The 26,960-nt window shown below is 32.2% G+C and overlaps 2 protein-coding genes across 2 annotated transcripts in view; both read right to left on the reverse strand.

The window, feature by feature from the left end:
* The window catches only part of LOC143057517 (uncharacterized), a 131,668-nt gene extending 119,173 nt beyond the window's left edge, over positions 1-12,495 (reverse strand). The window contains exons 1-5 of the mRNA XM_076230828.1: positions 12,306-12,495; positions 8,980-9,190; positions 6,541-6,643; positions 4,181-4,334; positions 304-530 (exon numbers count right to left, since the gene is read on the reverse strand). Of these exons, the coding sequence (XP_076086943.1) occupies positions 304-530; positions 4,181-4,334; positions 6,541-6,643; positions 8,980-9,023 (528 nt within the window). The 5' untranslated portion in view covers positions 9,024-9,190; positions 12,306-12,495. The remainder of the gene's footprint in view (positions 1-303; positions 531-4,180; positions 4,335-6,540; positions 6,644-8,979; positions 9,191-12,305) is intronic.
* Positions 12,496-12,901: 406 nt separating this feature from the next.
* Positions 12,902-26,253, reverse strand: LOC143057518 (uncharacterized). Its single transcript, XM_076230829.1, has 11 exons — positions 26,111-26,253; positions 24,824-24,976; positions 24,110-24,328; positions 23,261-23,303; positions 22,320-22,480; positions 21,225-21,398; positions 20,093-20,305; positions 17,261-17,303; positions 15,921-16,090; positions 13,329-13,385; positions 12,902-12,915 (listed from the first exon to the last, which is right to left on the reverse strand). The coding sequence occupies exons 1-11, from the start codon at positions 26,226-26,228 to the stop codon at positions 12,902-12,904; spliced, it is 1,365 nt and encodes a 454-aa protein (XP_076086944.1). The 5' UTR covers positions 26,229-26,253.
* Positions 26,254-26,960: the final 707 nt, after the last annotated feature.

The following is a 26,960-nucleotide window of genomic DNA, read 5'->3' on the forward strand; positions in this document are numbered from 1 at the left end:
ATATATTTTCAAATGTGAAGCGCTTAGAGTAATTGTTGTTATATAATGCGCTCAATAAATATTGTATTTATTATTATTTACTTATTACAGGTGCATGAACAATGAAATAAAATGTTCAATGAATTACACATTTTCTATATGCTTGTATGCAGACTTCAGCAAAATAAGAAATTAAATATCCACTAACATGCAAGTTTTCCTTAATCCACGAAAAATTGGTACCCACAAAAATAAATGAATCCACAGTAGATATATTATAGCAATGTAAGGGAAATCTGCATAGGTTTTTTCCATATAGCTTACCAAAGCTTTGAATAAATCTCTTAGCTCATCAATCAGTTTAGATACTTCAACTGGATCTACATTCTTCATATCTAGCAGATTTTCTATATCTCCAATAGTCATGTTAGCCAGCTTCTGTCCAAGAAGTCTAACTCCTGCATTTGTCAAACCATAACCAACAACAAATGTTTGTTTAGTCCTCCCGCGAATGTCTGGTGTGGCCCCTAACATTCTTTGAATAATATCACCTGAAAGATAATACCAATACATCCTAAAGTATATATGTTACAGTGAATTTGTATAATCAGTGATTATGTAGAATCACTGGCCAGTTTAGTGATTATATATAATCATTAAAATTTTCAGAAATTATGTATAATCACTAGAAAAAACGTTAAGAACAATATATCAAAATGATAACCCCAATTTTTTAAAATGTTAGGCACACTATATTAAAATGTGAAACACAATATATTAAAATAATATGCTTCACATCTGTTTTAACCACAATATCCACATTTTAAAAACTTTTCCTGCACATATCAAATCAGATTTTAATGACACGCCTAAGAGAAATGAAGTGTTCAGTAAAAACATATGAAGGTACCTTCCCCCAAAAAAATATAAAATGGGAATTTGCGACCTTGAACTGGTTCGACCAAAAAAGATACCATGTTTTGTGGCCAGGCGATATCCTTTTTCAGACTTTTTAGAACAATTTTCATTTATATGTTTTTTGGGGTTTCCCTTTCCTTTTTTACCCTGTGGAATTGCTATGAGAATATTACACCAAATGCAAGCTTCCTCTAAAATTTTGTTCTATTTGTCAATCCTAAGTTCTGCCTGTTTTTCTATACATTCAGATGCCTAAGTTCTCAGTTTGCATTTCTTGTTCATTTGAAAAAGAAAGAAAAAACACAAAACAGATGTTCCATAATCTTCTTTACCATTTGCTTACATGTATCACAAATAACATGCTTTGTGGATTTACAAATAGAGCATGACTATCCATTTGACGCTGGCTTTTAATAAACAAAAAACACATGTAAAGCTTTTGCTATAAAGGGAATGTTGATATTATTAATTTTGAAGTCTTCAACTTTATCTCGAAACCCTGTGTTTATATCTCTTAGATCATCCTCTGTGTTTATAAAAGCAAAACTATTTAATCTGGCAAGGAATATGAAAGACAAAAATTACAATTTGTCTATATTATTTTTTTTTATCAAACAAAGGATCATTAAATCATTCATTATCCCTGAAATCATATTAGGGAATTTGGTGAATTTGTAGAATAACTATTAAAATGTTCAGTGATTATGTAAAATCACTGGTCATTTTCAGGGATTATATATAATTACTAATGTTTTTAGTGATTCTACATATTCCCTGAATAATCAGGGATTCTACATAATCCCTGATTATACAAATTCACTGTAACATATACATCTTAATCTTTAAACAGGTGCTTTGGGAATATACCCTATTTTTTCTTTACATATCTTTTTTTCTAATTTATTTTGGTAAATATTCCTTTATACCTTAAAATATTTTCACTTATTTAATGTGTATTTGATCTTATCAATACCATTTTACAAAACAATAGTTTATAAATAATGCCTGTCTCTGACTAATAATTTTCAGCAATAAAGAAATGATTAACAAGAATGTGTCCACAGTACACGGATGCCCCACTCGCACTATCATTTTCTATGTTTAGTGGACCGTGAAATTGGAATAAATTCTCTAATTTGGCATTAAAATTAGAAAGATCATATCATAGGGCACATGTATACTAAGTTTCAAGTTGATTGGACTTCAACTTCATCAAAAACTACCTTGACCAAAAACTTCAACCTGAAGCGGGATAGACAGACGAACTGACAGACGGATGAATGGATGCACAGACCAGAAAACATAATGCCCCTCTACTATCGTAGGTGGGGCATAAAAATTAAAATATATTCAGTACATTAAACAAGATTGTGTCCCCAGTACACAAATGCCCCACTCGCACTATCATTTTCTATGTTCAGTGGACCGTGAAATTTGGCATTAAAATTAAAAAGACCATATCATAGGGAACATGTATACTAAGTTTGAAGTCGATTGGACTTCAACTTCATCAAAAACTACCTTGACCAAAAACTTTAACCTGAAGCGGGCCAGAAGGACGGACGGACGGACGGACAGACGGACGAACGAACGGACGAACGAACGCACAGACCAGAAAACATAATGCCCCTCTACTATCGTAAGTGGGGCATAAAAATGAAGATGTATATATGTGTGAGATTATACAATTTTTTCTAATTAGAAATGGGCATAACTCTAAGAACGTTAAGGAACTTGCTGCCCGATTGAATTCAAACTATTCCTTTGGCTAGTTTTGTTTCTTAGCATTGTTTCATAAAATTCACATGACAGTAAGAAGTAACAAAAATGGGACAGACTGAAGGACAGAAAGATGGACGGAAGGACTTGAAACAGTAAAAAAATGTTGTATTCCATATGGCTAAGATTGGCCAATGAAATTCTGAATCATGAATGTTTGAATACATAATAACCTTAATGACAAATAATGGTTAAGAGTTGGACTATTTAGTTGTTAAATCCAGTTTTTTATCACTTATTAAACTTTGAAACGTAAGGCAATAAAGGCAATTATTGGGGACATTCCGTTAATGACCGACATGAAATTTACATACTTTCAAAATGGAATCCCTCAACTGATATTAGTATTGATATTTCTGTCAACTGATGGTGCATCTTTTGATGTGTAAAACACCTGGACAGATAGATTCATACCATAAATATTTTCTATATACAGAAATTCAAAGAATATACTGCTGAAACACTTCTTAAAGCCATGAAGTATAAACTGCAAAATTGCCAAACACCCTGTATTGAATGGAATATAGACCAAATCATAAGGTGCAATACAAAACTAGAAACAAGCCCAATTGAAAACTGGTTCAAATTTTCTGTCAATCAAATAGGAGTTGGTTACAGCAGTCATTGCCTTTAATGCTGACACATTCATTGATAAGTGTAAAACCAAGGTTTCAATGCATATATACTGAATGATTTAAACATTAAGCATAATGTAATCAATTCAATTTTTAAACTTCAAACATTTTTTAAAGAATGAAGAAATAAATAAAAATTTTATTTATACAGTTTATACTTACAAGAATTGCATATTTGAAAATGAGAATTAAAAAGAATAATCTACGAATGTTGAGTTCTTAAAGTCGTTTTTACAAAATAAATCATTTGTTTAATGCTATATGTAATATCAATGCACATGGATTAGGACTAGGAAGTATTAATAAACATCATCAATCTTAACAAACAAGGTTGGCAATGCAATGTTCAGTATTGAAATGGGAAAACATGTTGCTACTCACAACCTCAAACCTCAGCCACTCGAAATATACTTCAAATTATCAAGGTTTGACTGTACTTTAAAACCACTCTGTTATGTTGAAAATAAAACATTGAAATTGAAACCATTCCTTTTTAGAAGAATCTGATAAGGTTAGCCAAAAAGTGAATAATACTTCTAAATTTTAAACATCTTTCTAAATGTACAGCAGCTACGTTTGGGAACTCAACTGTAAACGCCAAATGCAATATGCAAACAAGAATGTGTCCATAGTACACAGATGCCCCATAGGCACTATCATTTTCTATGTTCAGTGGACTGTAAAAATGGGGTAATATCTCTAATTTGGCATAAAAATTAGAAAAATCATATCATAGGGAAAATGTGTACTAAGTTGATTGCACTTCAACTTCATAAAAAAATACCCTGACCAAAAGACGGATGGATGAATGGACACACAGACCAGAAAACATAATGCCCATAAATGGGGCATAAAAAGAAGATATTTACCTCCCGTAACTGATCCACTTGCTTGTGTGTCAACTGATAATCTAATAGTAGCAGGATTGTTCCATCCAAGAGCCTTCATAGCAGACTTCGAACCTGTTTTTGTATCAGTGTCAGGCAGCACAGCTCCTTTAAGATTTTGCTTCACCAAGTTCAGCTAAATAATAACAAATAACTTTAGCTGAACCCCTAATTTTATGACATAATAATAAAATAGGTTGTATGAAACAATTGTTAACTGGATAATACAGAGTTATCCCTGAATTCGACTAAAGGTTTATTTGTTGCAGTCAAACTACATTCAAATTAAGGTTCTGTTTTTTAAGGGGGTTCGCGGGTCTAAATCATTTATATAGGATTTCTCTATATTTTTCTATAAATGAACTTTATCTTATAGTTAACAGAAAAATAAAATAAAAAAGTGGGGTCACCGTTCATTTGCGCTCACAATCTGACTTCGAAAGAAGCATACATTTTTGTAAAGGTGGTTTTTTTTCTGTTGAAGTAATAGGAGAAATAAAGTAATATCGAAAAAAAAGAAAGAAATTTATTACAGAAATCGCTCAAATTTTACAATAATTTAGTTTAAGTACAGCTTATATGGAAATAATATTAAAAAATATAGGTCACCGATGAGTTAAAAAAGATATTTCAATTTTAAAGCCAAAAAATGGCATTTTTCCACCAAAGGGAGATAATTTGGAACTTTTTCAATGATGTATACATTTTAAAAGTCATCTGGGGCCAACACCAATTGTTTGTTTTGAATGATTTTTGTACCATATGATAAGTAACAACTACAAAAGGTAACAAATAAAATTTGAAATGAAAAACAAATATTTATTTTTTTTCTGAAATTTTTATACCCTCGAGCCTCCTTAAATGGTTTAAAAGTAGTATTGATGCTAAATGCTCACATGATACAATTCATCACTGTCAAGCAAATACAAAGTCTATAACTGTCAATTCTGAAGCCCAATAATTTAAGCAGTACAATTAAGTTAAATTTCATACAAATGATTACATATTGATTACATTGATTATTTAACAATTAAACAAAATCAAATGTTTCTTATATAATTAGCAGAACAATTTCTACAGGAATAATATATATGTATATAGGTTTACAATATAATCATGTTGTATGTGGTGAGACTTTAATAAACTATTGAATCTGAATCTGAATCTATAATATAGATGGACAAACTACAGGTGACTAAACTGCATCTAGAATTAAAGGAGTAGGGGCAATAAGGCCCTTATTTGGCCCAAAATTTACTGCAAATTTAAAAGTTATCATACATATTTTTAAATTACTGAAAAGTATCCCAGGTAGAAGGAATTCAGAAAAACAAAATAGTTTTGGACATTGAACAAGTTATCATGGCAACAAATCATGCCTTAATTTGCATATTTTGTAAAATTTTGTGATTTTCCTTGTTTTTCATCAAATTTTTAAGTATATTTTCGATTGGAAAAGTATGTGCGCACCCAAGAAACAACTTTATATTTGGTGAGATTTTGTCAATAGTAATAATAAAGCTTCAGTTAAATTATTTTGTTGTTTCTTGGCTGCACACGATGTTTCCACAACAGAAATAAAGATGGAAAACTGCATAAATTCTGAATTTTCATCGTTTTTGTGAAAACAGTACATATTATGACGTAATTGTGACGTCATCACATAAGAATCTTAATGTTTTTCATTTATATTTCTTGACCCTATGCAATTCTAAAGATTATGTGCCAATTTAAAAAAGTTATCAAACATTTTATTTTCTTGGGCCAAAACCAGGCCTTAATGCCGCTACTCCTTTCTGTCTTTATATAAAGTACACAATAATAAACTTACTTTTTTTTTAATAATAACATTATACTCAGATGACATTAACTGTATGTATATTAATTTTGATTTAACTAGTCTACTACAAAAAATATTTGATAATCACTGAAAGTGGAAGTTTTTCAAGGCCTTGATTAAAGATACATTTTGTGTAAAATCTGGCAAGAGATGAATGTTTTAGAGCACTTACAAAATCTCTAAATACTATACGACACAATGTTGATGGGTGATGCACCAATAAATCAAATGTCATAAGATAAACTAGTTATAACCCTGAAAAGAAAATGCATTGAAGGTGAAAATATTAATTATTTCATTTTGAGCTAAAGGTTAATGTAAAATCAAGGTTATGCAAGTGCATACACATCACATCTCCTTGCTAAAAAAGGGGGGACATAATACATTTTTATGGGATTAGCTTGTTCAAAAGTTAGGCTAAATTTTATTTGGCCTTCCAGGTCCTACTGCTTTCAGGAATCTGTTCCTTACAGTACAATAAGTTTATTATTCATGATCATACCTCATGGTTTTTCACTTTGTCAATGTAATCTTTATACTCTTTTGAAGAAGCTTTTCTTTTCATCAAAATTCTCATACCATGTTTGAAATCTGAAACCTTGGGCCTGAAAATGTCAGAAATATAAAATAAATAATGATTTCAATAACACAAATTATCATACATCTAAAATTCCAATTAGACCTGCTAATGTTTTAATTTGATTGGATGTCATCCCAATTGCACTAAATGTACAATATTCAAACAAAGCAAGTGACAGGTGTCTACTAACTGTATAAGCAAAATTTTTGACTTGTTAGTAGATCTTGATGACTTGATGATCATTTTTGTGATTTAAGTGTCTATTTATCTATTACATCTTTTATTGTATATGAAGGGGCATTGTTGGCCGAAGGGGTCTAAGTAGTTACTACTGTAATTACTAGCCAGTCAACACTTAGGTTGTGAGTTCAAACCCCACTTATGGGGGTGCACTCGACACCATTCTTTATTGACTAGGATTGTCAGTTTTTCTATCGAAGGTCTGTGGTTTTCTCTGGGCACCCAGGCTTTCTCAACCAATCAAAACTGGTCGTCACAAAATGGCCTAAATTGGGTGCTTAAAAGTTGCTTAAAACACCAAAAATCAATCACTTTCCTCCATAATTGTCTTAATCATAGGTCTTTTCTTGATGATCGTTTTTGCCTATTTAAGTTTCTATCTATCTTTTTTAATTTTTAAGATATCTGTATAAGGCAAAAACACAAATAATTGGTATAATCATCATCAAAAGACAATACTGTGAATTCATTTATTTTCGCAGATACCAATTTTCGTGGATTAAGGAAAACTTGCATGTTCATGGATATCCAATTTCGTGGTTTTGCTGAAATCTGAATACAAGACTATAGAAAATTTTCTATTCGTTGAACTTTTATTTTGTGGTTTATCTGTTCTGACGAAATCCATGAAAATTGATATCCAACGAATCATAATGAATCCACAGTAACTCTAATGAATAGTCAACTGACGATTTCGATCTTGAATGACTCTTTTTAAGAACTTGCCTGGCTTATCAATCTTGCCATTTTAAATTTCTGTCTATCTAAATCATAATTAACAAGATTATTTGCAAAAATGAAAAAAAAAAAAAAGGTAAAATTTTTCCTTTAAGGGCAATAACTCCTATAAGAAGTTGTCTGAAAGTTTTAACGTACTGTGGTTTCATTATTATTTGTTTGATACCAATTTTTTGTGCATGTATAGGTGAACCATGAAATTAAATGTACAACGAATGGAAAAAAATATATTGGCCTGTATGCAGACTTCAGTAAATCCACGAAATCAAATATCCATGAATATTTAAGTTTTCCTTTGATAATTGGCGAAAAATGGTACCAACGAAAATAAATGAATTCACAGTTTATAAACAATTGGTAGAGCTCAACAATCTGAACATTTCTGCCCTTGCCAGATTTTCTTTATTTATAACGGTTTCTCAAAATAGTAGACAAAACATGCATTTTATCCTTGTGTTCAATTTTAGCCATGGGGGCTCTGTAGGTTGGCAGGCAGGGTTATCCAACTGACTTTTCAAACTACATACCCAAATAATAATTGTGGCCAAGTGTAGGTAAATTTGGAATAGTTATTTCAGAAGAGAACGTTTTTGTAGAAGTTAAAGGACAAGAATGACAACGAACCACGACGATGGACGCCAAGTAATGAGAAAATAAAGCAGCTACCGGTAACAATTCATTTACTTCACATACCACATTTAGAAAATAAATTTAGAAATTAGTAAAAGATTGAATATCAAGTACTTGAAAAGTGTTGGCCAACAAAGCAGCCATCAATATGGTTGCTGTATGAAGTTTATAACACAGCAAAGTTCTTCAGAATAAAATTATAAATTCTACACCATTCAAAGCCAGGCGCTCCACAAAAATTAAATAGTAGACAATCATATCATAAAAATGCATCTCAGCTTAAGTTTTCTACTGAACAGTGAACATTTGAAGGTTTCTTTAATATATTTATTGGCTTTCAAAAGTACACAAAAAATTTGTCAAATATTGTTTCATCTTGTCTTCTATCAAATGTTGTACAATTATTCTTTTTGTCCTTTTAACTAGTTCCTTGACTACAATTAAAGAACTTATCAGTAATCTTTACAATAAAGCATATGAAATTAATAAAAATAATTGTTATTTCTGGAGAGTAATAACATTCTGGAGGTTTAATATCAATTACTTGTAATTGATGGTCGTTTAATTCTGTTGACAGTTTTAACTTTTTGACTCGAGATATACACTTCAGATCTTTAGGTCAGGTGAGCTAAAACAGTTCTACTAACAACTGGCTTCTTGTACACATTGTTTACAAAAATCTTAGGAAATGATGTTGATAAAGTATTATTGCCAAAAAAGGTGTGATAACTGTAACTATGTTTTATTACATACTCTGTAGTAGCTCTTCTACGCCTCTTTTTCCGTGTTGTTGACATGCATGCAATATTAGTAGCATCCACTAATGTGTAGGTCCTACAAAATCCATCAGCCAGATAACAAACTTGTAGGTCTACAGTAACTGCATATTTAGATGGATCAAATCCTGATGTTAAGCTGTAGTTATACTGGAAAGTGTCACCTATATTCTCTGTCACTACTTTATCTGAAATATTTATTTTTTTACAGAATTTAACATTTATTCCTTATTCTAAGATAACTTTGATTTGATTTTTAGTATAAAAATGAGTGGAATAAAATTTAGAATGGAAATGAGGAATGTGTCATAGAGACAACAACCTGACCACAGAACAGACAACAGCAGAAGGTCACCAACAGGTCTTCAATGCATGTTTTCAGTACTGCTGTCAAATTCATATGATTAATTAAAGTTTCTCCTAGCCATTATAAGGCTTGCCATTGAGCATTCCTGGTGAAATGTATCTTTAAATAATCCAATAATACCATAGCTATTATGGTGTCTGTAATTACTTTAGAACAAGGAGTTAAATTAGATTATTATTTATATGTCCTTGTCCAGGAAAATTATGTAGAGTGTTTCAATTTGATACCATTTTACTTATACAACCCAGTATATATCAACTCCAATCAGTTTATTTGCAGTTCACCAAAATTCACAGCAATAGGTAAAAAGTGTTTCACCATATTAAAAATTTACTTTTGATTTTTACTTTTTAAGTTTTTTCGCAATACAGTCGAACCTTGTTGTGTCGAAGTCGAAGGGACCTGACCAAAGTATTCGACTCATCCCAGGTGGAGTGTGTCGTCATAAATTTGGAATGCATGAAATACGGTATGAGATGTGTGTAAACTAGATACAATGAACAGTGTGCCTTTTTTTTCTCTATATGACACTTTATAATTGTGTATTCAATCTCAATTTTTGGTCCTTTGTAATAATTAAAAACACAAGTACAGTTACAAATCATGCACAAATAAAATCAATAGTTTATACAAATATTTACAAAGGTCAGTCGCTATAAATTATAAAATCACTCGCGGCACGAAATAAGTTCTGAGCGGTCTCTGATGAGGTCGTCTGCTTTACATTAAATTATCATGAATTTATTATAATTGTCCTAATCCTTTTATCTATTGTAATTAATGAGTTTTAAATCTAATGATTCTTTTAAATTCGGCTTGGGTCATTTAAATTTGTTTCGTTTTTATCTCAGGTGAAAAATGTTTGACACACAAACATTCCGCTTGAAGGAAAAAACAAAAATGTTAATTAGTGGTCAACATAAACATGTCATTTTAACTGTTATACAAACAAGTATGTTTACTCAGCTTTAATCTCTTTTGAAAATGATTAGTTGACATGAGAAATACATCCCACTTGAATTTTTATCATTAGGTCTGCATCTTTCGAAAATTCTTACTTTCGAAGTTCGAGACATCAGGGTCAATTTACATTGATTTTACTTCGACAGGACTATAAAATTTACTCGACTTAACCGAGTATTCGTATCAACCGAGTACGACTCATCAGAGGTAATTATGCATTGATCATTGACCGAGTTCGACACAATGAGGTTGGACTGTAATTATGAAAAATGGTTTTGGCATATACTTCCAAGAAAACCGCTGTTTAAAGACAAATATGAATTTCTACATCATATTACTTAAATGTAAAAAAGCCACACTTAATTTAAAACTAGAGGCTCTAAAGAGCCTGTGTCGCTCACCTTGGTCTATGTGCATATTAAACAAAGGACACAGATGGATTCATGACAAAATTGTGTTTTGCTGATAGTGATGTGTTTGTAGATCTTACTTTACTGAACATTCTTGGTACTTAGAATTTTCTCTATCTATAATAAACTTGGACCTTTAGATACAGTGAAAAATATTTTGTAAAAATTTACAAAAATTTACCAAATTAGTGAAAATTGTTAAAAATTGAATAAAATGGGCAACAACTCCTTAAGGGGTCAACTGACGATTTTGGTCATGTTGACTTATTTCTAGATCTTACTTAGCTGAACATTATTGCTGTTTACAAGTTATCTCTATCTATAACAATATTCAAGATAATAACCAAAAACAGCAAAATTTCCTTAAAATTACTAATTCAGGGGCAGCAACCCAACAACAGGTTATCCGATTTATCTGAAAATTTCAGGGCAGATAGATCGTGACCTGTTACATAATTTTACCCCTGTCAGATTTGCTCTAAATGCTTTGGTTTTTGAGTTATAAGCCCAAAACTGCATTTTACCCCTATGTTCTATTTTTAGCCATGGCGGCCATCTTGGATGGTTGGCCGGGTCACCGGACACATTTTTAAACAAGATACCCCAATGATGATTTTGGCCAAGTTTGGTGTAATTTGGCCAAGTAGTTTCAGAGGAGAAGATGTAAAAGATTACTAAGATTTACGAAAAATGGTTAAAAATTGACTATTAAGGGCAATTACTCCTAAAGGGGTCAACTGACCATTTCGGTCATGTTGACTTATTTGTAAATCTTTTTTTGCTGAACATTATTGCTGTTTACAGTTTATCTCTATCTATAATAATATTCAAGATAATAACCAAAAACAGCAAAATTTCATTAAAATTACTTATTCTGGGGCAGCAACCCAAAACCGGGTTGTCCAATTCATCTGAAAATTTCAGGGCAGGTAGATCTTGACCTGATAAACAAATTTACCTCTGTCAGATTTACTCTAAATGCTTTGGTTTTTTAGTTATAAGCCAAAAACTGCATTTTACCCCTATGTTCTATTTTTAGCCATGGCGGCCATCTTGGATGGTTGGCCGGGTCACCGGACACATTTTTTAAACTAGATACCCCAATGATGATTTTGGCCAAGTTTGGTGTAATTTGGCCCAGTAGTTTCAGAGGAGAAGATTTTTGTAAAAGTTAACGACGCCGGACGACGACGGACGACAGACGACGGACGACAGACGACGGACGACGGACGACGGACGCCAAGTGATGGGAAAAGCTCACTTGGCCCTTTGGGCCAGGTGAGCTAAAAATGTATATTATAAAATAATGATTTGTCAGTAATGACATTTGTCATTAAAATACTTCATAATAAACATAAACAAGAGTGCACATGCAGGCAGACATTTCTTGCCTGCTTTACTTTTCATAGTTAAATCAATGTTGGTAGCCTATATAATATGAAGGTGTAACTGCAGGTATCACATAAACTCAACATCATCAATGATTCATATAAATAAGGTTAAGTGCCTGCCAGACAGAAATCTCACAAAAGAGCAAATATTAATAAAAATAGTTCAACAAACCTGTTTCAAGACTTTTCTGCCAACCTTTTCTTTCAATGCTATATTCTAACTCCGTGCAAGAAATGAAGTTAAATGTAACACTGGTCTTTCGTTGTCCATTGATAAATTTGAGTGGAAGACAACATGTAATTCCCTGACAGTCAGGAGTGAAAGAGCATGCATCTGACACATTACCAGTTAAATTTACACTGCAGCCTAGTAAATGAGAAAAAAAGTCAAGAGTGCACACACACCGGCCCCTAAACCTTTTACTGATCATGATTGAATTGAATTTGGCAAAGAGATACATGTACAACTACAATCAAAATATATATATTAATATAATTAACTTATATCTGAGAAAAGTACTTTTATTAACACTTGGAACTTAAAATTGACCAATAAACCATGAAGATGGAAGTCAATGTTACGATACAGTTTTGAGTAAATCTACTAAAAAGTAATTATACATAGGGGCAGTGCCTCATTTTCTTTATGCATTTAAGATGCTTGTTTTGTTTTTCTATTTGTTGCACATATATTAATACAATGGAAATTTAATTCCAGATTGTCATCTCAATCTAAAAACTGTCGAACAATTTGTGGTACATATCACTTCAGGGAGGTAACTCTGTAAAAATCGTTTAAATTACGTTCTATAGTTCAAGAAATATTAAGTTCTTCAAAGATCAAAGTTTGTGTTTTTCAAATGGTATTGGTCCAAGAAATTTTTTCCCGATAAAGTGTGCGGTTTAACTTTTTTGAAATTTTTACATTTTTGTCATTTGGTCAAAGTAAACATTTTTGAGCACTTTATAGCTTGTTGTTCGGTGTGAGCCAAGGCTCCGTGTTAAAGGCCGTACCTTGACCTAGAATGGTTTACTTTTATAAATTGTTATTTGGATGGAGAGTTGTCTCATTTACAGGCATTCATACCACATCTTCCTACATATCTGTTTTGTCAAAATTTTATGAAAATTAAACGAGACCAATTTATTTTAGTCAAGGTGTTAGGTACCACCTTAACATCCATATTATACTCACCATTTGGTGGTGTTAGTAAGGCACATTCTGTTGGCTGCCAGAGGTCAAAGGAAATTCCTAAATTAATAAAAAATAAAATAAAATATTTAAATCAAAAACCAATATTCTCTGAACCTCACATTTTGATAACTATGATTTAAATGAACTTTTAAACAGATTATTTCTTAATCACAAAAAAATAAAGGGTAAGAAGATAACATCTTTCTCTTATCTTCCAAAGATTAAATAAATATACTGTTGAGAGTTCTTTTTTTTTTCATAAAGGAGATAATCATTTACTTTTGGTTTGAAAACCCCCCCGAAATTTTTTTTGCATCTTGAGACATTATCAGACTGTTTACAAGTGCATAAAAAATCAGGTTTCATAGGAATAATATTTTTTTTAACTTTTTTTTTCTTAGAAAAAAAGTCGAGAAGACGTTTTGTTTTTCTCATTGTTGAAAGGCGAAATTATAGGAGAGGAATGAGAATACAAAAACATAATTCTATGCAGCAATAAGATGCACCATTCTATACTTGACAGTGGTAGATTTTTATTATTTATTTTTATATTTTACCTACATATATCAAACATTGATTTTCCTAGTATTAGGGTAAGGGGCCAAGGGCCAATGCAGTTGGGAATAAAAGTTCCTGAAATGTTGGATTTGGTGAAAATATATGAGTTCATACTGATGGAACACAGCACAAGTCGTATGCAACTTGGAAGTGGGGTTTGGGGACATGGTCCCCAAGAAAATTAAAAAAAATTAGGTGCAGAATTCGGCATTCTGAGAAGGAATTAGCCATAATATTGCATATATTTAAAAAAAAAAAAGCAAACTAAGGCAAGACCCATCCCTATCATTGGTTCAACAAGAGGGCTTAAGATCAGACAGGGGAAAATATAACAGAAAATATTAAGAGAGCCTTTTCCCTACCCTTGGCATTTACCCTCCCTCCTCTTTCAGTAAAACTTATGAGGAAAGGTCCAACTAAAAATAAATAAAAAATGGGAAGCATTCCTCCTGATCATTGGCTTTTTTGATGGCCCCATCTATAACAAACGGGCAGAGAAAAAAAAATTACTATTAGTCGACTACTACTACTACCAGTCCCAGTACAACATGTAACGTAACGGTACCCAAATTGCAACGAGTACCCAAATTGCACCTATTTAGCAAAATCTTAAAAGATTTCCTAGAGACTAAAGAAGTTGTAATTTTATGATCCGATAGTATGCACGTCTTTCAACATAGGTAAATATATTTAGATATACACAAAACGTTTACAGTTTTATCGACAGATGAAGTGTTTACTGAAAAAGCAAAATGTACTGAAACGTCGCCATGCGACGACATCAAAACGTCATCTTTTTTAAATTAGCAAATACAATATGTTTCAAGTATCCATTTCTTAAAAAAAGAAGAGTAAGCATAGACAAATATCCAATTGTTCACTATATTTGAAAAAAATAAACAAAAGCTCTGTTTTTTGACTTTTGACGATGCAAATTTAAGCATGGATGCAATTTGGGTACTCCTCATTACGGAATCATTGATGGTTTGGAGGTTAGTTCAGACCAATTTTTCTATGATTTCATATGAATTGAAAATCAAATTGGTGTACCTATATAATAAAGAAGGATACGGCTACAAAATAAACACAAAATGGAAATGTTTGTCTTGATTTTAAAAAAATGTAGTTGAAAAAACTGTCAAAATAGGTGCAATTTGGGTACCGTCACGTTACAAGCTGAAGAGAAAAGGTCCAAACTTGAAAAAAAATGGGCAGCACCTCTCCTAGCCTAGGCACTTTTTCAACCCCCTCCCCAAGAGTTAAAGGGTGGTAATAATTAATAAAATACATGTTACATTATAAAAAGGGCATAGAAGGCGAGCATGGGCAGGTCTCATTTATATAAACATGAGACTTTACAAACCTTCTTTTAAATCTCATAACTTCACAAAACTTAAAAAGTCTGAACTTAAGGTTCCACTTATTTTGTCTTTTTCTGATAAAAAAAATCATTTATCATTGTTGTTCTTTATTTAATTTTTGATAATCAAAAAATTGCCTCCTAAAACTTTTCAATTTGGTCTCTCGTGAGCTATCAAATGATAACATAGTTTTAGTTATTTCGAAGACTCTCTTTATTTTGCCATTTACAATCTGGATCATTAAGGTGATTGACTGAATTGCGTATTTGAATGCAGTAAAACGTCTAAGTGATTCCGATTTTAAGTAAACACTCCAATAGATCTTATGGTTCAGTCGGTTATTAAAAGGCATCGTACTTGTAAAATCTATGAAACTAAGAACTACAAGAGACCAAAGGGTTATTAAAAACTTGTTATCCAGCAATTTCTGTCTTTTGACACAGTGACATTTCGCCGGCTGTCGGCTCTTATTGAAAACCCTGAATAATATCGGGTTTTTTTTTGAAAAATTTGTTGGAAAAAAATCCTTATCGAACCTGATTTATAGCATATATTATTATTCTTTAAGTGATAGGTCGTTCTTCACTTTTAAAAATAATATTTATGATTAAACTATACTATTACATAAAAATCAGCATTGCACTTAATCATAGGATGTATTTTAAATACATACCTTTGAATGGAGCTCTTTCGACAGTCAGATCACACTCTGAGTACAGAAGCTGGGAATTCTCCATAACTGTGTACTCATATAAGCAAACAGAACTATTTCCCTCAAAACATGACTTGATTTTCACATCCAATGAGAATAACTTTTCCGATGGAATGTGATGGATAGCAAATCTAAAGAAATAAAATTAATTTGAATAAGAATGAGATACCATTGAATGAAAACTTCACAAATGCATCATATGTATCTAAAAACAAAAGTCTGTCATCAGTGACAACATACTAAAATTTGAAAGCTATGGTTGAAAGGTTAATGAGTTAATGTATGGACACGACTGGAAAGAAGACCTTTTTTCTATCTTTCAAGAACCATAACTCCTGAACAATGAAAGTGAAAAATGTCAATATTGTATTTGACATTTTGTCAACAGTTACAACATATTTAAATTTTAAAAGTTTTGGTTGAACAGTTCATAAATAAATGCACTAACACTGTTTGGCAGCCTCCTGCCCGCTGTACACCCCAAATTCAATGACTGTTTTTTTTTCCTTTGGAAAATTTCAGGGCAACTAAATCTTATCCTGTTGAACATTTTTACCTATGTCAGATTTGCTCTAAATGCTTTAATTTCAGAGATATAAGCCAAAAACTGCATTTCACCCCTATGTTCTATTTTTATCCATGTTGGCCATCTTGGTTGGCAGGAGGGGTCATTGGACACATTTTTTAAACTAGATATCCTAGTGATAATTGTGGCCAAGTTTGGTTAAATTTGGCTCAGTAGTTTCAGAGTAGAAGATTTTTGTAAAAGTTAATGAATGACGGGCAACAAGTGATGAGAAAAGCTCACTCGGCCTTTTGGGCTAGGTGATCTTAAAAAGAAATACACAACTTTCTTGTCTGTTGCTTTCTGTCAAAAACTTAAAACTTTGGCTTTTTTATGAACATATAATATTGTTTGTGCATTTAGGGGCATTGTCACTTCCTTTCCTTTTGCGCAAGTGGTAAAAAAATATAATGCTTTATTGATCAAATTATTCGGCAAATTAAATTCTTATAATTGCTCATCAGCACTGTTGACATTAGGGAATTGTGATTAAATACCTTACAGAACAAACATTATTTCTGGTTTATCCTCCATCATGACGATTACACAAACCATTGATGAACTTTAATCGTGCAGGGAAACAGGCAATCCCTTCTATCTGGTAAATGACGTCATAAAGGCATGCATAATTGACAAACTTTCCCAGCAAGGGACATAACTCATAAGTGATCTTTTCTCAAATAACACACATGGCAGTATTTTATTTTGGTCTTTTTTGTATAATTAATCTACTTACACCAGCTGTAACACTCCATGGATCTCTACCTTCTCTTGTTTGCCTAAAATATATTTATCAATTAAAAAATCATCAATATTTCCTTCAAAATTATATAGAGCGTATATTAAAAATAACTATATCTAAGCATTATTCAGTTTCTAACACAGTATCATTTTTTGTTCAAAGTCTACTGTATGAAATGTAGAATTGCATTGAGTTTGCCTAATGATCTGAAACTAGTATTATAATGTTTGTATTATATATTCTACAACCTGAAGGACAAATCTGCAAAAGGTTCTTCAAAGCAATTATCAAAGATCTGGGATAATTCTGAAAACATTAACTATATCCAGCTATTTGAATTTAGTCACACAAATGCAGTTTCTTTTTAGCTCACCTGGCCCATAGGGCCAAGTGAGCTTTTCTCATCACTTGGTGTCCGTCGTCCTCCTGCGTCCATCGTCATTAACTTTTACAAAAATCTTCTCCTTTGAAACTACTGGGCCAAATTTAACCAAACTTGGCCACAATCATCATTGGGGTATCGAGTTTTAAAATGTGTCCGGTGACACGGCCAACCAACCAAGATTGCCGCCATGGCTAAAAATAGAACATAGGGGTAAAATGCAGTTTTTGGCATATATCTCTGAAACCAAAGCATTTAGAGCAAATCTGACGGGGTAAAATTGTCTATCAGGTCAAGATCTATCTGCCATGAAATTTTCAGATGAATCGCACAACCCATTGTTGGGTTGCTGCCCCAGAATTGGTAATTTGGAGGAAGTTTTGCCGTTTTTGGTTATTATCTTTAATATTATTATAGATAGAGGTAAACTGTAAACAGCAATAATGTTCAGCAAAGTAAGATCTACAAATAATTTAACATGACCAAAATGGTCAGTTGACCCCCCTTAAGGAGGTATTGCCCTTTATAGTCAATTTTTGTCAATTTTTCGTCAATTTTTGTTATCAAAAATTTTCACCTCTGAAACTACTAAGACAAATTTAACCAAACTGGTCCACAATCATCATTAGGGTATGTAGTTTAAACAAGAGTGCACACACTGAAATGTCTCGCCTTCTTTACTAATCATTGATTTTATGTTGATAGTCCTAAGTATAAAGCTTTATTACAACCGTCACATAAACTTAACATTAACCAAGATAGCTAAACAAAGACCAATGAACCATGAAAATGAGGTCAAGGTCAGATGAACCATGCCAGGCAAACATATACAACTAACAAAGCTTCCATACAACAAATATAGTTGACCTATTACTTATAGTTAAAGAAAAATAGATCAAAACACAAAAACTTAACACTGTGCAATGAACCGTGCAATTGAGGTCATGGTCATATAAAACCTGCGGGACTGAAATATAGATCATAATATATTTCCATACACCAAATATATTTGACCTTTGGAATATAATATTAGATAAAAAGACCAAAACTTAAAAACTTAACTTTGACCACTGAACCATGAAAATGAGGTCAAGGTCAGATGACATCTGCCCGCTAGACATGTACACCTTACAATCATTCCATACAACAAATGTAGTAGACCTATTGCATATAGTATGAGAAAAACAGACCAAAACACAAAAACTTAACTATAACCACTGAACCATGCAAATGAGGTCAAGGTCAGATGACACCTGCCAGTTGGACATGTACACCTTCCAGTCCTTCCATACACCAAATATACTAGCCCTGTTGCTTATAGTATCTGAGATATGGACTTGACCACCAAAACTTAACCTTGTTCACTGATCCATGAAATGAGGTCAAGGTCAAGTGAAAACTGTCTGACGGGCATGAGGACCTTGCAAGGTACGCACATACCAAATATAGTTATCCTATTACTTATAATAAGAGAGAATTCAACATTACAAAAATTCTGAACTTTTTTTTCAAGTGGTCACTGAACCATGAAAATGAAGTGAAGGACATTGGACATGTGACTGACGGAAACTTCGTAACATGAGGCATCTATATACAAAGTATGAAGCATCCAGAATCTTTCACCTTCTAAAATATAAACCTTTTAAGAAGTTAGCTAACACCGCCGCCGCCGGATCACTATCCCTATGTCGAGCTTTCCGCAACAAAATTTGCAGGCTCGACAAAAATTTGTCCAATGACCCTGCCTGCGAACCAAGACGGCTGACATGGCTAAAAATAGTACATGGGGTAAAATGCATTTTTTGGCTAAAATCTCAGAAACCAAAGCATTTAAAGCAAATCTGACGAAAATAAATTGGTTTGTTAGGTCAAAGTTTATCTGCCCTGAAATTTTCAGACCAATCAGGCAACCCGTTGTTGGGTTGCTGCCCCGGAATTGATTATTTTCAGAAAATTTTGCAGCTTTTCGTTATTATCTTGAATATTATTATAGATAGAGATAAACTGTAAACAGCAATAATGAACAGCAAAGTAAGACCTACAAATAAGTCAACATGATCAAAATGGTCAATTAACCCCTTCAGGAGTTATTGCCCTTTATAGTCAATTTAAAACAATTTGTAAAAAAAATTCGTTTATGATATGCACATAGACAATGGTGAGCGACACAGGCTCTATTGAGCCTCTAGTTTCAAGTATCTTATAGATGAACTCATCACAGATATCAGGATAAAGTAAGTTGCACTTAAAATAAAAGATCTGAAAGCTACAAAAATAATTAACCTGTCGGTCAAAAACATAACTTAAACATTCGTTATTCAATTGTTGTTAAAGATAGTTTACTGACCAGAAAATGGCTTTTATGTTGCTCAGTTGATGTATTACCAACACCTCCCTTAAGTTTGATTTGCATAGTATCACTCAATATCTAAATCAAAACCAACCCCATTTATAATTGATCAAGCTGAACTCAAAGTGGTTTTCTTCAAGGTCTACGTCAAGTATATAATCACACGTCCTGAGATTGACAGAAGCATAGATGTATCTTTTAAGAACAGGAATTTCAGCACAGCATGTTACTCTATCACAAGTCTCAGTAATGTGGCATACAACACTCTTATTCAGCTTGATAGATGGTACTGTTATATTAGCACATTCTAAAAAAAATAGTACAATGTTTTATGCATCAGGTATTTCACATCCAATCTTTTATGTTAATATTCTTTACAAAGCACAAAAATGTCAGTATTCACCTCAAAAGCTAACAAAACCTTTAAACAGACTTATTAAGAAGCGATATAGTTATGATACTGTTGTCAGGTCATTAAAGATTGCATATTTTGGTTTTAATATTGATTCACTTATAGGGTCTTTACATCGGAATTAAACACATTTATCATAAAACCAGTTGTTGGCATGACACAGGTTATGTTCTTCTCATATATTTCATGTTGGTATCATACTAAACCCCTAACAGGAGGGATTGTGCCTGATATTCTTATGATGAAGGCAAAATCTTTCAATCAGTTTAATTGAGGTCTGGAGCTGGCATGTCAGTTACTGCTATAGTCGCCGTCAGCTGAAATTCGTAGTGGTTATCGGTAAAAAAAATCTAAAATATCAATCACGCTCACTCGTGATATAGTTTTTCACATTCCGTTCATAAATCGCCAAAAGAAAAACGCATCACACGGTATAGCTGACTTATATAAATCCTGAAACCAAATTTCAGAAATCCTTGTATTGTAGTTACTGAGAAAAATGTGACGAAAATTTTCAACTTGGCTATCATGTGTAAAATCATACAAGTGTTCGGTAAACAGGAAGTTGTCAAGTGATCAATCTGAAAACGCATCACACGGTATAGCTGACTTAGATAAACCCTGAAACCAAATTTCAGAAATCCTTGTATTGTAGTTCCTGAGAAAAATGCGACGAAAAATATTCATGGGACGGACGGACTGACTGACGGAAGGACGGTGGACAGACAGAGGTAAAACAGTATACCCCCCCCCCCCCTTTTTTAAAGCGGGGGTATAATTAGAAATTGTTCATAAAGTAATGACACAAATTTACCATTATTCCATCCATTGACAGATCCATTATAAGGCACCAGGTTGACATCACAAATATTTGACCACCCCATGTAATCAGAGAGACCAAGTTCTGTCATCAAATCATTGGCTGTAATATCTGTTATATTCCCTATGTCTGTATTTCTACTAGCTAACCAGTCCTCTAGTGAAAATGCTACAAAAGTAATAAAGAAAACATGGTATAAAGCTAAATGTTAATATGTTACTGCCAAATAGGAGTTCATAGAAGTAAGAATCTATCATCTTGTACTTATATACTATGCTTGAACTTACACTAGCTCAGAAAAAGAACAAATATTTAACTATTTCACAAATATTATTCCTATAAGCTTTGTCCATTTCTAATATTCACAAAGACAATGTTGGTATAAATAATTATGTATGATAATAGTAACAAAGTCAAGTGGTATCAGTACTTTGAAATGCAAGTAGTAATGGACATTTAGGATCAAGGTCAGGTCAAGTTATAAAATTAAGCAGAGAATGATTTTACAAAGATTCTATGAAATTCAAGAAAATGTTACAGTGATGGGCCATCAGACAGACTAAACATTTTGAGTAAAATACTCTCAATATTATGGTTTTTTTAATCAACATCCAACTGAATAAATTAATTTAAAACTTCTTTTAAAACTTGAATGTACCTTTAATTTAACTGATCAATACTGATATTTTATCAGTAAGTTTCCACTTGATAACTTAGTGCAGATGTCAGATTGTCATTTAAAATAACTTACACAAGTCATTATGGTCTAATAAACATATTAAGAAACCAAAGCATCACTTACTTAAAACTTGTTGTTTTTTGTTTACTATGCTGTATAAATGATTTCCAATTGGGACTTTGACCTGAATTTTAACAAATTGGACCCTGCCAATTTACCTATACAAACAGCAATTTAGTGATAACTGAACGAACTACTTTAAGACGTAGTTAAAACACTTGTTAAATGCTTGATCCAGGTGCCAACATTGCCATTAACCTCAAATCTTCTGTCATTCATATTGTAACTACTTTCTACATTCTGAATTTTTGTTTAAATAGTTGTATTATTGTATGGGAACTGCTACTTACATGGGTTTAAGAATCCAGGAGCTTGGTCACAACTTTGCTGATCAACAACTACATCTTTGAAGACCTCAATCTCAAATTCACAATCATTATTTGGTTCCATACAAACAGATATATTTAGAGTGAAGCTGAATGTATCTAGAGAGGGTGTATCTATAATGTATCTGAAACAAAGTGAGACAATCATCTTTTTAAAGTATGTTTAATCCTACTTGATTCATATGACTAACAGGAGATTTCTAGGAATGACCACCTATGTTGATACTCTGTTAGTTTCATTTATAGTTCTTTTTGAAGATACTACACTATTCTCTTCATTCTCCTACAGAAGACTAGTAAATCATCAGGAAGACATTTTAAATATCATGATTATGATTTATACCACCTGATAAAAGTATCAGAAAGGTGTCTAACAGATCCAAAAAGAATTAAAATATAATAATGTATCACCTCTAAGATGGTGACAAAAAAAGAAAGATGTGAAACAATTTTGTTCTTATTTGATATGCTGATAAAATCTTAAATATAAAAAAACAGAATGTGTCTGGCAGTCAAATAATTCCTCAAACATTACAGCATCACTTCCGATGACCAACTTTGAAGTCAATTATTATAATGTTCAGTAGTTCATGATAAAAGTGTGACAGAAATGTTTGTTGGATGGATGAACAAATACAAACAGACAATGTAATATACCCCCCTCTTATAGATACCCCCTTGGTTATAAAAAAAGTAAAAAAAGAATTCTTTTAAGAACAAGGTATGATCTGCTCTAGAAAATTATTGACCAAAGACCAAATTGTCATTGTAAATAGCTGACAAATTTAACATATAACAAACAACACTGCTTATTTATAATGATAAATTTCCTTGGAGAATATATAAATTGCATATTATTTAAAAAAAAATTGGATCTAAATCATTTTTTTTTTAATGATACTTACTTTATATTCACTATTCCCAATAGTCCAAAGGTGTAAAAGTTACCTGAAAATATGTCAAGTTAGAATACTATTTTTATACAATTATACAATTTGAACTACACATATCTTTGAGATGGAGTCATCTCTTGAAGATCTTTCTTTTTAAGCCTTCAAAGTGAGAGATCCGTCTCTAAGAGAAAATATTTCAGTGGGAGATATGACACATAGACAATTTTTACTTCTTTTTATTTCCTGGTTTAAGTGATACTAATGTGTTTGCAGGTATCTTAAGACAAAAACAGTTGTTTTGAATAATCCTTCAGCTTGATTCGATGCTGAATGACATAGGAGTAAGGGTAATAAATCTTTTATCTGGCCCAAATACAAGTACAATCTAAAAATTATCAAATATTTACTTTAATTTGTCCTAACTGTACTAAGGTACAGGGTTTATTTATAAAATAAATAAAAAAACAAATTTCACATTTAACAGGTTACCATTGCATCAACATGACAATTCTGTATATTTTGTAAAATTTCTTGATTTTCATCGACAATACATATTATCTGCAGTCCACTTTGAATGTGGCAATATACATGGAATGCAAATATCCTCAAAACATCAAGCTTGATGTTTTAAATGCAGTGACACATGGAGCGTTGGTTAATATTTGTGATGTTTTAGTTGGCTTTGGCAAGTTTAAAACCAATAAACAGAAGCAGTTTATATACTGAATATTCAAATACTTATCAATGAATAACTGTACATAAGACATATAAAAAATGACAAATAGAACTGTCAAACACAAAATTAAAATAAAACTTTGAAACCTAATGATTTCACAAGATCCTTTTTAATCAAAAACTTACCATATGAAATTTCTGACAACTTAAAATTATGAACTAAATTGTCAATTTCTAGTCTCAAGTTGTTTCTACATTGTATGATTCTGAACACTGTTCTAACTGATGTGTTTAAGAATGGAAGATTAACACAACATTCAACACTTTTGTTATCTTTTGATATAATGCATGAAAAACTATTATAGTGGTCTGCTGGTGTTACTTTCACATCTGCATTCTTACTACCTGTAAAAGATAAGGAAAGCAGTCAACTTATTATTTTCAGCAAACGGCGATTCAAACTTCAAAAGTGAGGTCAATGTTTCTCTCTTATTTTTATCTCTTAAATTGTTTGGGTAAAATCTGTGCAAATCAAAGTGCTGGATAGCACTTGAGGAAAATATGAAATGGAAGTGTGTATCATTTCAAATAAGTTGTAGATGTGTAGATTGTGTGGTTAATGTTTTGTTCTCACTTTTAAATTTTTTACTTAATACTTAATAAGAAATAATAACAGGATGCTGTAACCAAGTCTCCCAAACAAAGCTCAAATTATTAGCCATTCCCATGGTCGCCTGACATTTGGCCCATTTATGGGCTTTGTTCTAGAAAGCAATTTTTTATAGTGTCCTTATATATTAATTATGAGAATTTGTGCTAGTATAGGTGAAAAACATCATTTGTCCTTCCGTCTAACTCTCTCTCTCTATATTGTCAGTACACAATATAACTTTAACAAACCATTTTCATTGTAAGTTTTAATATTGCAAGGTTTTGCTTTGAGAAACTGGTTCATTATTAGATCCTGCTTCAGCTGAACTTCTGCCCATTTTGGTAAGTTTTCTCTAGACTTTGGTAAGTTCTTTTCTTCAAGCCAAGCATCCAGTGAAAATTCTAAAACAAATCAATTATTCATAGTAATTGTAAAATAAAATATGAACAGAACAGAAGACTGAGAAATAAAATGAATAGACAGTAAAATAATAGTATTACTTGATTTATTTCACTTGACTGGACAGGGTTTAACCGGTTCGCTCATCATAGACCAGTCCATCTATAGACAGGTGATTCGGGATAAATTCATCAATGAAGTGTCCAGTTATTCGTCCCATATCTCACATTCAGTTCTTTTGTATATTCATTTGGTGACACTGATAGATGATTAGAAATCAATAATGATTATAATGGCAATCATCCTTATCACACACATCTTCAAATAGACTGTCCTTATGTAGTCATTTTTATAAATTTCCTGTTTACAAAACTTTATATTTTTCGAAAAACTGAGGATTTTCTTGTCCCAGGCATAGATTACCTTAGTCCTATTTGGCACAACTTTTTGGAATTTTGGATCATCAATGCTCTTCAACTTTTTACTTGTTTGGCTTTATAAATATTTTGATTTGAGCGTCACTGATGAGTCTTATGTAGACGAAACGTGCATCTGGCGTACTAAATTATAATCCTGGTACCTTTGATAACTATTTACACCACTGGGTCGATGCCACTGCTGGTGGACGTTTCGTCCCCGAGGGTATCACCAGCCCAGTAGTCAACACTTCGGTGTTGACATGAATATGAATAATGTAGTAATTTTTATAAATTTCCTGTTTACGAAACTTTATATTTTTCGAAAAACTGAGGATTTTCTTGTCCCAGGCACAGATTACCTTAGCCGTATTTGGCACAACTTTTTGGAATTTTGGATCCTCAATGCTCTTCAACTTTTTACTTGTTTGGCTTTATAAATATTTTGATTTGAGCGTCACTGATGAGTCTTATGTAGACGAAATGCGCGTCTGGCGTACTAAATTATAATCCTGGTACCTTTGATAACTACTTATGCAAATTAAAACGTAAGCTCCGCCCGATCAGTTGAAATAACATTGGTAATACATTGTACTTAATTCTTTTAAAGAAATATTCTGTAATTCTCACAAAAGGAAATTTTGATTGATTAAATAGGGATTTTGAATTAGTGGCCTGACACTTTAAGATGGAATTTTATCATAAATAAATCATTTATACCATTTTCCTTTGATCTGTCACAGACTTCTTTGATGATTTTTCTCCCATCTAGTATGACCTCATTTACAGAGCAGGTACCGTTTGTCTCCAGACACACCAACATGTTAAAATACACCATATAACTGTTTTCTGCAGCCAAGTTGTAAACTATAGTTCTAAAATAATACAGTAATAACATGGAAATCAAGTTGACATAATTTGCTATGTTTCAATCATGCATATTGTATCTATCAAACATATAAGGACATATAAATTCCATGAATTGATCTAGTTTGACATAATTCAAAACATATTCCTCAAGTGCCTGTCCCAAGTCAGGAGCCTGTTGTTAGGTGGTTGTCCTCTGTTACTGTCTGTTATACTTGTTATTGGTTTATTATTTCATCATAAATTAGGCCATTGTTTTGACTTTCTTCCACATTTTGTCATGTCCAGGCCTTTAACAGCTCACTGCAAATTGTGAGTTGTACTCATAGTTTAAGATCGTACAGTGACATATTTTTGCTATATATAAGTATGGCATTAATATTTTGCTCTGATGAGCATTTTTTACATTACAATAATGCCACATTTCCTCATTGATAGAGCAGGTACCATTTGTTCCCAGACATACCATGATGTTTTATTACACCATATAACTATGGTACTTTGCTGCCAAGTACCGGTATATAACAAATCTTGAAAACACCAGTAATGATCTTTAAATCTAAATAACTTACTCAGTTCTCAACACACCAACAAGTTCATGCTTCATCAAAGTACCTAAAATATCAAATGTAGTTATGTTCATTTAGAACTTTCACCGGATTAAGACATATTAGACTGTTATTTGGAAATTAAATGGGACTGA

The sequence above is a fragment of the Mytilus galloprovincialis genome, chromosome 13 (genome assembly GCF_965363235.1).
Source record: "Mytilus galloprovincialis chromosome 13, xbMytGall1.hap1.1, whole genome shotgun sequence".
Lineage (NCBI taxonomy): Eukaryota > Metazoa > Mollusca > Bivalvia > Mytilida > Mytilidae > Mytilus > Mytilus galloprovincialis.

Bases quoted from the DNA above. Each gene is read 5' to 3' on its own strand.
- LOC143057518 (XM_076230829.1), bottom strand. From the start codon at position 26,228: ATGGTGTATTTTAACATGTTGGTGTGTCTGGAGACAAACGGTACCTGC. The intron at 24,977-26,110 runs GTATAAATGATT...GATTTGTTTTAG, and splicing joins TGACAGATCAAAGGAAAATG to AATTTTCACTGGATGCTTGG. The intron at 16,091-17,260 runs GTAAGTAGATTA...TTATTTCTTTAG, and splicing joins CATGGAGTGTTACAGCTGGT to ATTTGCTATCCATCACATTC.